Below are 12694 nucleotides of genomic sequence, written 5' to 3' on the forward strand. Positions count from 1 at the left end.
AGAAGACATGCATCATTGCTATACATGAAAATATAAAACTACTTGAAGTTTTAGAGTTCAAGCTTAGGCTATGCAATAGATATTGGGAATTTGAACTTTTTAATCTGTGTTTTATAGCATTCTTCATATTTTTTACTGAGTTAAGTACTTATACTTTATTAAAAGTATTTCTCTGTTCAAATGACGTGCTTTAGAGTGTGTTAGCATTTCTTTATTGACCTTCAGAAGTAAACATCATTACCACTTGATGGAGTAGACTATCGTAAGGATTTCTATGGTGCTGTGTATTTATTTATCTACTTATTTATTTAAGCATTTTATTAGGGGCTCATACAACTCTTATCACAATCCATACATATACATACATCAATTGTATAAAGCACATCTGTATATTCTTTGCCCTAATCATTTTCAAAGCATTTGCTCTCCACTTAAGCCCTTTGCATCAGGTCCACTTTTTTTCCCCCTCCCTCCCCACTTCCCCCTCCCTCATGAGCCCTTGATAATTTATAGATTATTTTGTCATATCTTGCCCTATCCGGCGTCTCCCTTCACCTCCTTCTCTGTTGTACATCTCCCAAAAATGACCCTGGTGTTATAGTGAGCGGCATGTTGGGCTGCTTAACATGTTAAGTCAACAGTTCCAACTCACCAGCCACTCCTCAGGAAAAAAACGAGGCAGTGTGTTCCTGTGAGATTTACTGCCTTGGAAACCCAAAGGAGGCAGTTCTCCTGTGCCCTGTAGAATAGCTATGAGTCAGAATTGATGCAATGAAAGTTTGTTTGTTATTTTTTGGTTAATGCATAAATACGTAAGATTATCCTTTTCCTCTTCTTTCTGCTTTGAACCAGAGCTCCAAGTAACTCTCATCCCACTATCTTTATTGAGTATTCTTCTTGTTTAGCTTTTATATATTTAATAGAAATATACTTAATAAAAATGGAAGTAAATAATCAGATACTTATTAAGTTATAATTGTGAATGTCTTCGGGGGTGGAAAATTTTTATATGGCATGACAGTGCTTGTGTACAAAATATTTCCCAGCTAGTTTATTAAATGCTAAACTATATGGTCATAAAACTGTAGAAATTGTTTTAAAATGGATAGTTGGATATCCAAAACGGCTTCCTGAATCCTTAGTTTGGGCAGTATTTTAGTAAGTGGAACATAGCAGAGTAAGCATGATTACTCAAGTTGAACAAGAAAGGCAAGCCTAAATATGAGATTGTGAACATCGCTTTATTAAAGACACATAGAAAATGATTTTGGTAGGAACTACTTTTTCCTTAAAATCTTTGCAAGATGACCTGAAATGCCAAGTTACTTCAACCTGCTTGTAGGTAACCCCGAGCCACACTCGGGATTACACTGCAGAGAAGGCCCTTAACAAAATTACTGACATCATTACACCGCCAGGCAGGTTACAGTTTATCCTACCTGGAATGTGTAATAGAGAGATTAAAATGAGTAATTTCTTAAGAATTACAGGCCTTCAATATAAAACAACAAATTTTATGCAAAACAGTGTACCGCTTTGGGTACAAAATTACTAATATAATTAGACCTCCAGGGAGGTTATTAATATCTGATACGAATTTTAGTAGAAACAGGTAAACTTTAATGATGTCTTTTTTCTATAGTGGTTCAATGCACAGAGAAAGACGCAAGTTTTTAAGGTCTGCACTGAAAGAATTGGCTACTGTCCTTTCTGATCAACCTGGCTTGCTAGGTCCCAAGGTAATTGATTTAATTAAGTACAAATGTCTTCTGTCTATGTGGAAAATTTGACTCAGGGACTGCATGAAAGGCATGTGAAATACGTTTCTCTTAGAATGACACTTATGCCAACAGCTCAATTCTTGAGGTGCACGTTTTTCCTCATACATTACCTCCAGGTTCTCTCCTCCTCGCTTGCTTTCCCTGGCATGTTCTCCTGGTGCTTTTGTACCTTCAGTTACTTTGATAATTGGTTTGTCTGCTCAGCAGTAAGCAACTCGTAGTCCATTTCTGCTGACATTATTCCAGTCTTAGTGTTGTGAGACGTCAGTGCCAGTCTCCTTCCATTTTTCTTTTTTTTTTAATTTTAATTTTTTTAACAATTTATAGGGGCTGATACAATTCTTTTCACAGTTCATACATATACATACATCAATTGTATAAAGCACATCTGTACAGTCTTTGCCCTAATCATTTTTTTCTCTTTTCTTCTTTTACATTTTATTAGGGACTCAAACAACTCTTACCACAATCCATACATATACATACATCAATTGTATAAAGCACATCCATACATTCCCTGCCCCAATCATTCTCAAGGCATTTGCTCTCCACTTAAGCCCCTTGCATCAGGTCCTCTTTTTTTTTCCCCCCCTCCCTCCCCATTCCCCCCTCCCTCATATGCCCTTGGTAATTTATACATCGTTATTTTGTCATATCTTGCCCTATCCGGAGTCTCCCTTCCCCCCTTCTCTGCTGTCCCTCTCCCAGGGAAGAGGTCACATGTGGATCCTTGTAATCAGTTCCCCCTTTCCAACCCACTCACCCTCCACTCTCCCAGCATCGCCCCTCACACCCTTGGTCCTGAAGGTATCATCCACCCTGGATTCCCTGTACCTCCAACCCTCATATGTACCAGTGTACAGCCTCTGTCCTATCCAGCCCTGCAAGGTAGAATTCGGATCATGGTAGTTGGGGGGAGGAAGCATCCAGGATCTGGGGGAAAGCTGTGTTCTTCATCGGTACTACCTCACACCCTAATTAACCCATCTCCTCTCCTAAACCCCTCTATGAGGGGATCTCCATTGGCCAACACTTGGGCCTTGGGTCTCCACTCTGCACTTCTCCCTTCATTTAATATGATATATATATATACATATATACACATACATATATACGTATACACATATATACACATACATACACACACTTATATCTTTTTTTTTTTTTTTTGCATGATGCCTTATACCTGATCCCTTGGGCACCTCGTGATCGCACTGGCCGGTGTGCTTCTTCCATGTGGGCTTATTTGCTTCTGAGCTAGATGGCCGCTTGTTCACCTTCAAGCCTTTAAGACCCCAGACACTATCTCTTTTGATAGCCGGGCACCATCAGCTTTCTTCACCACATTTGCTTATGCACCCATTTGTCTTCAGCGATCCTATCATGGAGGTGTGCAGTCAATGATATGATTTTTTGTTCTTTGATGCCTGGTAACTGATCCCTTTGGGACCACTCGATCACACAGGCTGGTGTGTTCTTCCATGTGGACTTTGTTGCTTCTGAGCTAGATGGCCGCTTGTTTATCTTCAAGCCTTTAAGACCCCAGTCACTATCTCTTTTGATAGCCGGGCACCATCAGCTTTCTTCACCACATTTACTTGTTCACCCACTTTGACTCCAGCCGTTGTGTCGGGAGAGTGAGCATCATAGAGTTCCAATTTAATAAAAGAAGGTATTCATGCATTGAGGGAGTGTTTGAGTAGAGGCCCAAGGTCCTTCCGCCACCTTAATACTTGACCTATAAATATAGACACATAGATCTATTTCCCCATCCTCCGATATATATTTGCATGTACATGTCTTTGTCTAGACCTCCATGAATGCCCTTTGACTCCTAGCTCTTTCCTCCATCTCCCTTGACTTTCCTCCTGCCCTACTACCATGCTTCATCGCCACCTGGGCTAGAGTATACCTCTTCTCTAAGCAACCTTACCCTTGATCATTTCCCACCATGCCTGCCACTCCCCCTTCTCTACCATTTGGGGTCCCATGTTTTTCCCTTGTCCCTGGGTTTGTTAACACCACTTCCTAACCACCCCCTACCCCCCCACCCCAAGTCCCCCCGGAACTGTCGGTCCCGTTGTTTTTCCTCCAGATAGTTCATCCAGCCTGTCCTATTCAGACAGACCTGTGGAGTCACTAACATGCACGAAAACAAGACAGAGGAAAAACAAAGCAACAGTATACAACCAGACAACAAAACAACCAAAACAAACCACTGAAAAAGAACAGAACAAAACAGTTCACAAGAGAAAAGCTTGTAGTTAGTTCAGGGATCGTTTGCTGGCCCTTAGGAGCGTTTTCCAGTCCAGTCTGTTGGGGCACCACGCCCTGGCCCCAAAGTCCACTTTCAGCATTCCCTGGGGACCTTGCCACTCCATTCCCTTGCTGTTCCGCTGCACTCCCCCAGTGATTTGCCTCGGTGTGTTGGGATCAGGTCAGGTGCAATTCCCACACTGTGTCTCCGGTGCTGTCCCCTGTATTGCCCTTAGTCACTGAGGGGCATCATGTCTCATAGTAGGGCCAGCCATGTTGTTCTCTCTGTGGACTGGCTGCTCTACTCAGGAACATCATCATCACGGCCTGGTGGGCCAGGCTGTGCTCCACTCTATCCTCCTGCCCCTTCATCTGCTCCCGTGTGCTCTGATCCAATATGTCCATCTCCCATAGCTGCAGAGTCAATGTCGTCCTTTGGAACAAATTCTTTTCGGGGGAGGGCTCCTTCCATTTTTCAACTTGATATTATCACTTCTTGTTATTTTCCACTTAGAGAATGATTATGAATTTTTTAAATCTTGTGTTAGCATAAATAATGTTTGTTTTTTTTAATTAGGCACTCTTTGTTTTTATGGCATTATCATTTGCCCGTGATGAAATTATCTGGCTACTTCGACATGCAGACAACATGCCAAAGAAAAGTGCAGATGACTTTATAGATAAGTAAGTTAGCAATGGTAAAATAACATTTTTATATATTCTGATTTATGGGCATGGTATTTGAGGGGTTTAGAGTAAAATTATTTGGGTTTTTCAAATTTGGTTTAATTGAAATATTTATATATTTATAGTATGTTTTTAGAGTGCAAAGTGAACTTTAGCTTAAAATAGAGACTTGTCATTTCCCCCCTGTAACCTAGTTGGTGACATGATTATTTCCTTTGACTATACTCCACAGTCTTTCCTATGAAATTAGTTTTTCAGAATGACTCACTACACAAAACATTAAATAAGAATTCATACTAAAGTAGAGATGCAACCCAGTGTGTCATTTGAAATGTCATTCTCTCATTTGGGTCCTCATTCCCTAAATAAGAGTTAGGGAATTGAAGCAGAGAAATGAGTATACAGAAAAATTGTATTTATTTTTAGTACTTACGTTTGTAATTTTTTAATGTGTTTATGAGATGTCCTAATTTTATTTTTATCTTGAAATTTCCTTTTACCTCTTACTTATTTGTTTTGTGCTTCCCATAATTTCTTTATTCATATGACATATAAAAACAAAGTACCAGGTAATAAAAACATACTTAGTGATTCTAAGAAAAATGCTTAGTAGTGATATCAAGAATGTTTCCTATTTTCTGTTCTAACACTGACTTTATTCTTTGAATTCTTTTAAAAATTGTTAACAAGGCACATTGCTGAATTAATATTTTACATGGAGGAGCTCAGAGCACATGTAAGGAAATACGGACCTGTGATGCAGAGGTACTACGTCCAGTACCTTTCTGGCTTTGATGCTGTTGTCCTGAATGAACTTGTGCAGGTAAAAGCCATCTCCCTTTGTTCTTTTCTTCCTTCTAGTAACCGATACGTTTGCTAAACAAGCACGTATGAAATCTCATCATTTGCTAAGTGGTAGAGTTACAAATGTAAATAAATCATGGTCATAGCTTCTCAAGGAGATCATTGTGTAGAGAAGAAACAGTTTGTTGTAGTTCAGTGTGGTAAGCATTATGAAACGTGTGGGCAAAGCTCAGAGTACACGTAATGAAGAGAGCGATTCATTATCCTTGGGAGGGGGTGTCCTCAATTCAAATGACAGCCTTGTGAAAGAGGAGAGCACATTAATCACATTTGCTACTCAGAAAGATCACTCTTGCTCAGCGTGGACAGTGGAATGGCGAGGACGAGGAGCGGAAGCTGACCCGCAGTAGGCTAATCGAGAGTGGATGAATGCTTGAAGTTGTACAGCTGCTTTGGAAATGTAGAAGAAGTGATAGAGAAAATATAATTAATTATTTAAAGAGGAAAAGCAAAAAATAAATACTTTTGCAAGGTGGAGTGATTAGTAAATATTAACCTAGATGTCCTGATTTAAATGTCCAGACTTCCTTTTCCTTTTGGATTTTCCTATATTGATTTTTAATCTTAGCCTGATTTTTCCTACCATTTAATTTTCATCTTGAATGATTTTTTAGGAAAATAGCATTTTATTTTGCTTCATTTCATGAAATTACTGATGTCTAAAACTGCTTGTGTCCTTCTTGCTTTCAAGTCCATTCTGACTCCTGACAGCTCCATGCGTGTAGAGTGAAACTTCCCTGAATAATTCCCAAAGTTGTGGGCTTTAGGGAGCAGATAGCCAGGGCATTTTTCTCAGTGCATTTCTGAGATGTGTTCTTATCACCACCCTTTTGACTAAGAGTAGAGCAAGCACGTAACCATTTTTTGCTTTAGGCATATTAAGGAAGAACAGTAAAAATTCTCTCTTTTAAAGACTACTCTAAAGCTAATGGTTTTCCAGAGAAATTACTAAAATTAAAACCCTCATTTTTTTTAAGCCTACCTAAAAGTACAGGTAAGAAAACCCTTGTTCATGCAACTATTTACTGTGCGTTGTATACAAGGGGGTACAAAACACCCGGAATTGCACTGGGCAGAATGAAGCTTTTGTAGTACGCCTTTCCCCTGCTAGACGAGCATCCAGCAACTCGTTCTGCGTTCGCGCACCCAATGGCCTCACCTGGGAAGGTTCTCATTGGCCACAGTGAATTTTGTTGTAACAGCAGTTTTGCTGGAAACTCATTTTTTGTGATGACCACTTTAAGAGAACGACAGGTGGCAGTGAAATTGTGTTTCCCGCTCAGGGAAAAAGCCACAGAAACTGTTGTGATGTTGAACACAGCTTACAAGGACAGCGCTATGGAAAAACTCAAGTGTATGTATGGTTTTCTCATTTCAAAAATGGTGAAATTTTGGTAGATGACAAACTGCATCTGGATGTCTGTCAACTTCCCAAATGGACACAAATGTCACTTCATAGTGCATTGGACTTTGTTCGACTAGGTCAAACTGTGAATCAAGCTTTCTATTTAGAGGTTATGAAAAGATTGTGTAATTGTGACAAAGAAGGCCTGAATTGAGGCAGATGGGGGACTGGTTTTGCCATGAGGGCAATGCATTGACTTACGGTGCTGGTGAGGAATATTGAAAGTGCCATGGGCCAGAAGAACAAACAAAGCTGTCTTGGAAGAAGTACACCAAGAAGGGTCATTTTTTTTTTTTGGAAGGTTTTTAGAAACAAGGACAACATGCTTTAGATATGTTATCAGGAGAGACTAGTCTCTGGATAAAGACATCATATTTGGTAAAATTAAAGGGCAGTGATAAACAGTAAGTCCCTTGATGAGATGGCTTAACACAGTCGTCATAACAGTGGACTCAAACATAATCATTGTGAGGGTAGAACAGGACTGGGTTGTGTTTTGTTCAGTTTTACATAGTGTTGCTGTGTGTTGGAACCATCTGCAAGTCACCATTCTAAACTAGTTTATTTTCTCTTTTATCCACTAGATGGAGCTCGAATGCTTCCTTTTTTAGAATTACCATAAAATTGGAAGAGTAAACCCAATTTTATGTTACCTTGTAATTTTATGTGAATAATTATTTCTCATATAAACTAGAGTCAAGCCTTTTTATTTATTCATGACAGTACACAACTGAAAAGTAACCAAAATTTCTGGCTCCACGAAACTTTGAAACTATGTTGATATTTACTAAAGAACTCTGGTGGTGGTCACTTCAGAGCTGAAAGGTTGGTGGTTTGAACCCAGTCAGTATCCATGGGGGAAAGATCTAACAATCTGCTTCTGCCAAGATGACAGTCAAGACAACGATGGGGAAGAAAATGCTGTTATGAATCAAAAATAAACTTTACAGCATCCAGCAACAAATATATCATATCAATTTTAGTGTTAAAGTTTGTTCAGTCTCAAAATAATTGAATAATACTGAAATTTTAATGTTTTCAAATTTGGAGTTGTAGTAAGTACTAATAACAAATATGGCCATAATACTGTTAACAATTGCTAGCATTCATTGATAGTTTCTTATTTTAAAATTAACAAGTAGTGTTATCATTATTCATTGGGGAGAAAAGCAGACTTTTTGGAACTTTGTATTGCACAATGCATTAAGTAACACAACCAGTACTTGAAGTCAAGTCTTAACTAATGCCGAGGCTCCTGAACCACTGTCTTCCTTTACAAAGTACCATGTGCTATTTTAATCATTCACTAGAACTGAAATATTTAGAACTAAAACTAATCATGTCCTAATGTTTTGAAAATCCAGTTTTTTCTGTTAGTGATGTAAGCATCCATTTTAAACATTAGTAATAGCTGTGATGCAGTTTATAATGCATACATTCTGTGTTTAGGCTGAATTTTGGCAACTGTATGCATTTGTGTCATTACCACTATGGTCAAGGTGCAGAACTTTTCTACTCTTAAACAGTTCCTTGTGTACAAGTGGATTTTGACTTGGAGGCAGTGTGTTTGGTTTGGGGATTTTATACCATAAAAGTTGATTCCTACAAGGGAACAACAGGTGATCTAAAAATCAATGGTGAGGAGGGTGTAGGTTGTCTGGTGGGGCTTGATTTAAAGCAATGTAGCCGAGAGGAATTACTGAAACCTGAATGAAGGCCAAACATGATAGTGGGACAAAAGGAAAGTAAAAGGAAATAGAGGAAAGAGCTAGGAGGCAAAGGACATTTATAGAGGTCTAAATAAAGGTGCAATTATGTAAATATATTTATATATAATGATAGGGAAATAGATCTATGTCCATCTATTTATATGTTAAGTATTATGGTAGCAGACAGATATTGGACCTCTACTTTAGTGAACACTTGGTTCTAATAAACTGGCATTCCGTGATGCTCACCTTCCCAACATGATCGTTGATGACAAACGGGGTACATAAGCAAATATGAAGAAAGCTGATGGTCCCCGGCTGTCAAAAGATAGAGCATCTGGGGTCTTAAGGCTTGAAGATAAGCAAGCAGCCATCTAGCTGAGAAGCAACAAAGTCCATATGGAAGAAGCACACCAGCCTGTGTGATCATGAGGTATTGATGGGATCAAGTATCAGGCATCAAAAACCCGGACCAAAAAAATCCTATCAATGTGAATGAGGGGGGTATGGAGTAGAGACCCAAAGCCCATCTGTAGACAATCGGACATCCCCTTACAGAAGGGTCATCAGAAGAGACGAGCCAGTCAGGGTGCAGTATAGCACCGATGAAACATACGACTCTCCTCTAGTTCTTTAATGGTTCCTCCCCGCCTCCCCCACCAACCCCCGCACTATCATGACCCCAATTCCATCTTACAAATTTGGCTAGACCAGAGCATGTACACAGAGCTGGAAACAGGGAATCCAGCACTGATAAACCCTTCAGGACCAATAATGGTAGTAGCAATACCAGGAGGGGAAGAGGAAGATATGGGTAGAAAGGGGGAACCAATCACAATGATGTACATATAACCCGCTTCCAGGGGGGTGGAAAACAGAAAAATGGGTGAAGGGAGAGACATCGGTCAGTGTAAAACATAAAAAGATAATTTATAAATCATTAAGGGTTCATGAGGGAGGGAGGGAGGGAGGGAGGGGGAAAAATAAGTTGATACCAAGGGCTCAAGGGGAAAAAAATGTTTTGAGAATGATGATGGCAACAAATGTATAAATATGCTTGAAACAATGAATGTATGTATGGGTTTTGATAAAAGTTGTACAAGCCCCCAATAAAATGATTTTTTTTTATGTCTAAAGAAAAAAAAAGTTGATTCTTTCCTTTGTCCCCCACGACCATTGATCTTTTTCTATCACTGTAGTTTTGCACTTTAAGATTTTATATTAATGGAATCACGTTTCTTACTGGTTTTTGTTTTTTACTTTTGCCTGATGTTTCAGTAACACATAAGCATGTTATTGTATTAAATGATTTCCCATTGCATTTTATTGCTAAAAATATTCAATAATGTGGCATATGCCACAGTTTATCCATTTATAAATTGAAGGATCTTTATGGATTGATTCTCAAGTAACTATTTCTAATACAACTTTTTGTTTCTTTTTCAGAATCTTTCTGTTTGCCCTGAAGATGAATCGATTATTATGTCCTCTTTTGTTAACACTATGACTTCCCTAAGTGTAAAACAAGGTATCCTCTTTTGTTAACACTATGACTTCCCTAAGTGTAAAACAAGGTAGTCTTTTCAAATAAAAGTACATTTCCTACTTAGCTTTTCATGCTTCATTACTAAGGAGAGAAGTTAACAGTTAATTTTGCCTAATAGCTCAAATTTCAATATAATTAATCCCTTTCTCTTTGTGTTCACTTGGTACTTCTGGAAACAAAAGTTTCAGTGGAAAGTGGGACTCTATAATGTTATAAAAATCATAAGAATTGCAGTGGGATGTTGTAAGAAAAAGTAATTAGGCAACAAAACAAAATAAGATACTACATAGTGTTACAAAGTGGATTTTCGGTTCAAACTTACCTGTAAAAGTAACAGTAATGGATACTTTTTATACAATGTTTAGTCTGTGTCAGGTACTTTTATAATGTACTATTCTGTGTATTCCGTTTCTGTTCTTTAAACCACGATTACTGCTTTTAGTTTACACATTTGGATACTCAAAGTTTGAGGCGTTAAATAATTTGAACTTTAACACCTATATAAATTAGTAGAACAGCAGTTTGAGTTCGATTCCATCAGTCTCAAAAATTGGTGTTGTACACTAGCTAGACTGTCTCTCCACTCTTTGAGCACTCTTGCAGTAGATGGATAAGCTACTTTTTAATGTCTTTACATATGTGGTATTGGAAACTTCCAAATTTTTGAGTATTTAGTTTAATAAATTTAACACTAGAATCACTGTGAAGTTGCCTCATAGATACTTGGCTTATAAGGGGATATATTTTTGAATTTCAGTATTCTATATAAAGTATCTATACAATCATAGGATATCTGGAGTTCTCTGGCTCTTTCACATTAACATGTAAACATGGAAAATGGGAGAGTTTAATGTTATACTTATTTTCATACAATTAAAATATAGGATTTGAGAATAATTGTTAATCATTCTTAGCTCTTAATTTTTAAAATGTGATTATAGATTTGTGAAAACATTAATTTAATTTAATCTTTTTATAATTCAGTTGAAGATGGGGAAGTATTTGATTTCAGAGGGATGAGACTGGACTGGTTTAGGTTACAGGTAAGGATAATTTACTGATTTTCATTGTCTCTGTAAAATGTCCTACTCTGTAATCTTGAATGAAACAGGCTGCCATGTTTTTCTTCTGTAGAGTTAGTTGCTGGTATGTGAACTGTTGACCTTTTGGTTAGCAGCCAAACCCTTTACCCTTTACCAGCAGAACCCCGTTCTCCTACATAGAGACTCATATTTGTTTAGGAACAAAAGAGCAAGCAAGGTGTATGAAGAAAGAGGAAAATGGGACATCCAACTCTGTTGGAGAAATCTTGACCAGGAAGAGAGGTTGACAGTATGTAGTAGAAGGCAATATCCAGAACCTAGGAGATTATGAAGATGTCAAAGAGCATGTAGATGGTGGGAGAATTTTGGCAAGTTCTTCTGTACATTACTGGATCCCATTCAATTTTGATCCTACGGTCATCCCTTTTTTTAGTCACTTTCATCTGTTTCTAGTCTTATGGGGAAAATAATCCTTTCTTTTTCATGCTCCCTTCCTTTACAGCAGTGGCTCTCAACCTGTGGGTCGTGACCCACTTGGGGAGTGGGGGTTGTCGAACAATCCTTTCACAGGGTTCACCCGATTCATAACAGTAGCAAAATTAGTTGTGAAGTAGCAACAAAAATAATTTTATGGTTTGGGGGTCACCACAACATGAGGAAGTGTATTAAAGGGTCGCAGCATTAGGAAGGTTGAGAACCACTGCTCCACAGTTTTTTAAGAGATTCCCTTCCCTAATGGAGTTAGACCTTTAAACATCTTCAGAGACTCTTTTATCTACTCTCTTCTCTTGTCTTTTTTGAGATATTTATGTTTTTTATTTAGACCTATTCTTTTTTTTAGTCCTATTTGCTTCAATTGTTGACAGACTTTGAAAATTAGTTGTTTAAATCAGATGGGTTCATTTTGTCACTATTCCTATTTCTGAATTTAACTTTTTAAAAAGAATTTACTTAATGTGTAGATTTTTTTCCCCTCTACATCTACTAAAGACCATTCTCTGCAACCAACCTTTGACATACATAGCAGAAAATGTCCACATCTCCCTGGAGGGATGCACAGTTCTTATGAAGGGCCCCAGAGGAACCCTGTGGAGGGGTTGCAAACAGCTAGATCAACATAGAACTCCATCTCCTTGGAGAGAAAAAGCAGAGGCTTCACATTGACGTATAGTAGGGAAATAGAAAGTTATTGGCTATAGTCCACACTAGTCAAGTGCAGTACATGACCAAGGGTTTCTGATATAAGATGGGGATATCAGTGTCATTATTGTGGAGAGTGGGTCTCTTGTTGAAATCCACAACTTTTGGGGTGAAAAGTACATACTAGAGTTCACCTAAGGACAGGTGCTGTTTGGTCCAGGCACAGAAACAAGAGTTAATTCTCGAAGAAAACAAAAACTTGT

General features: G+C 38.3%; 1 protein-coding gene across 2 annotated transcripts in view; it reads left to right on the forward strand.

Moving 5' to 3' along the window:
* The window catches only part of NCKAP1 (NCK associated protein 1), a 93263-nt gene that overhangs the window by 38149 nt on the left and 42420 nt on the right, over positions 1-12694 (forward strand). For both annotated transcript variants that reach the window (XM_075530084.1, XM_075530083.1), the window contains exons 11-15: positions 1643-1739; positions 4615-4721; positions 5415-5547; positions 10149-10230; positions 11233-11291. In XM_075530084.1, coding sequence (XP_075386199.1) covers positions 1643-1739; positions 4615-4721; positions 5415-5547; positions 10149-10230; positions 11233-11291 — 478 coding nt within the window. The remainder of the gene's footprint in view (positions 1-1642; positions 1740-4614; positions 4722-5414; positions 5548-10148; positions 10231-11232; positions 11292-12694) is intronic.

The sequence above is a fragment of the Tenrec ecaudatus genome, chromosome 13, assembly GCF_050624435.1.
Source record: "Tenrec ecaudatus isolate mTenEca1 chromosome 13, mTenEca1.hap1, whole genome shotgun sequence".
Lineage (NCBI taxonomy): Eukaryota > Metazoa > Chordata > Mammalia > Afrosoricida > Tenrecidae > Tenrec > Tenrec ecaudatus.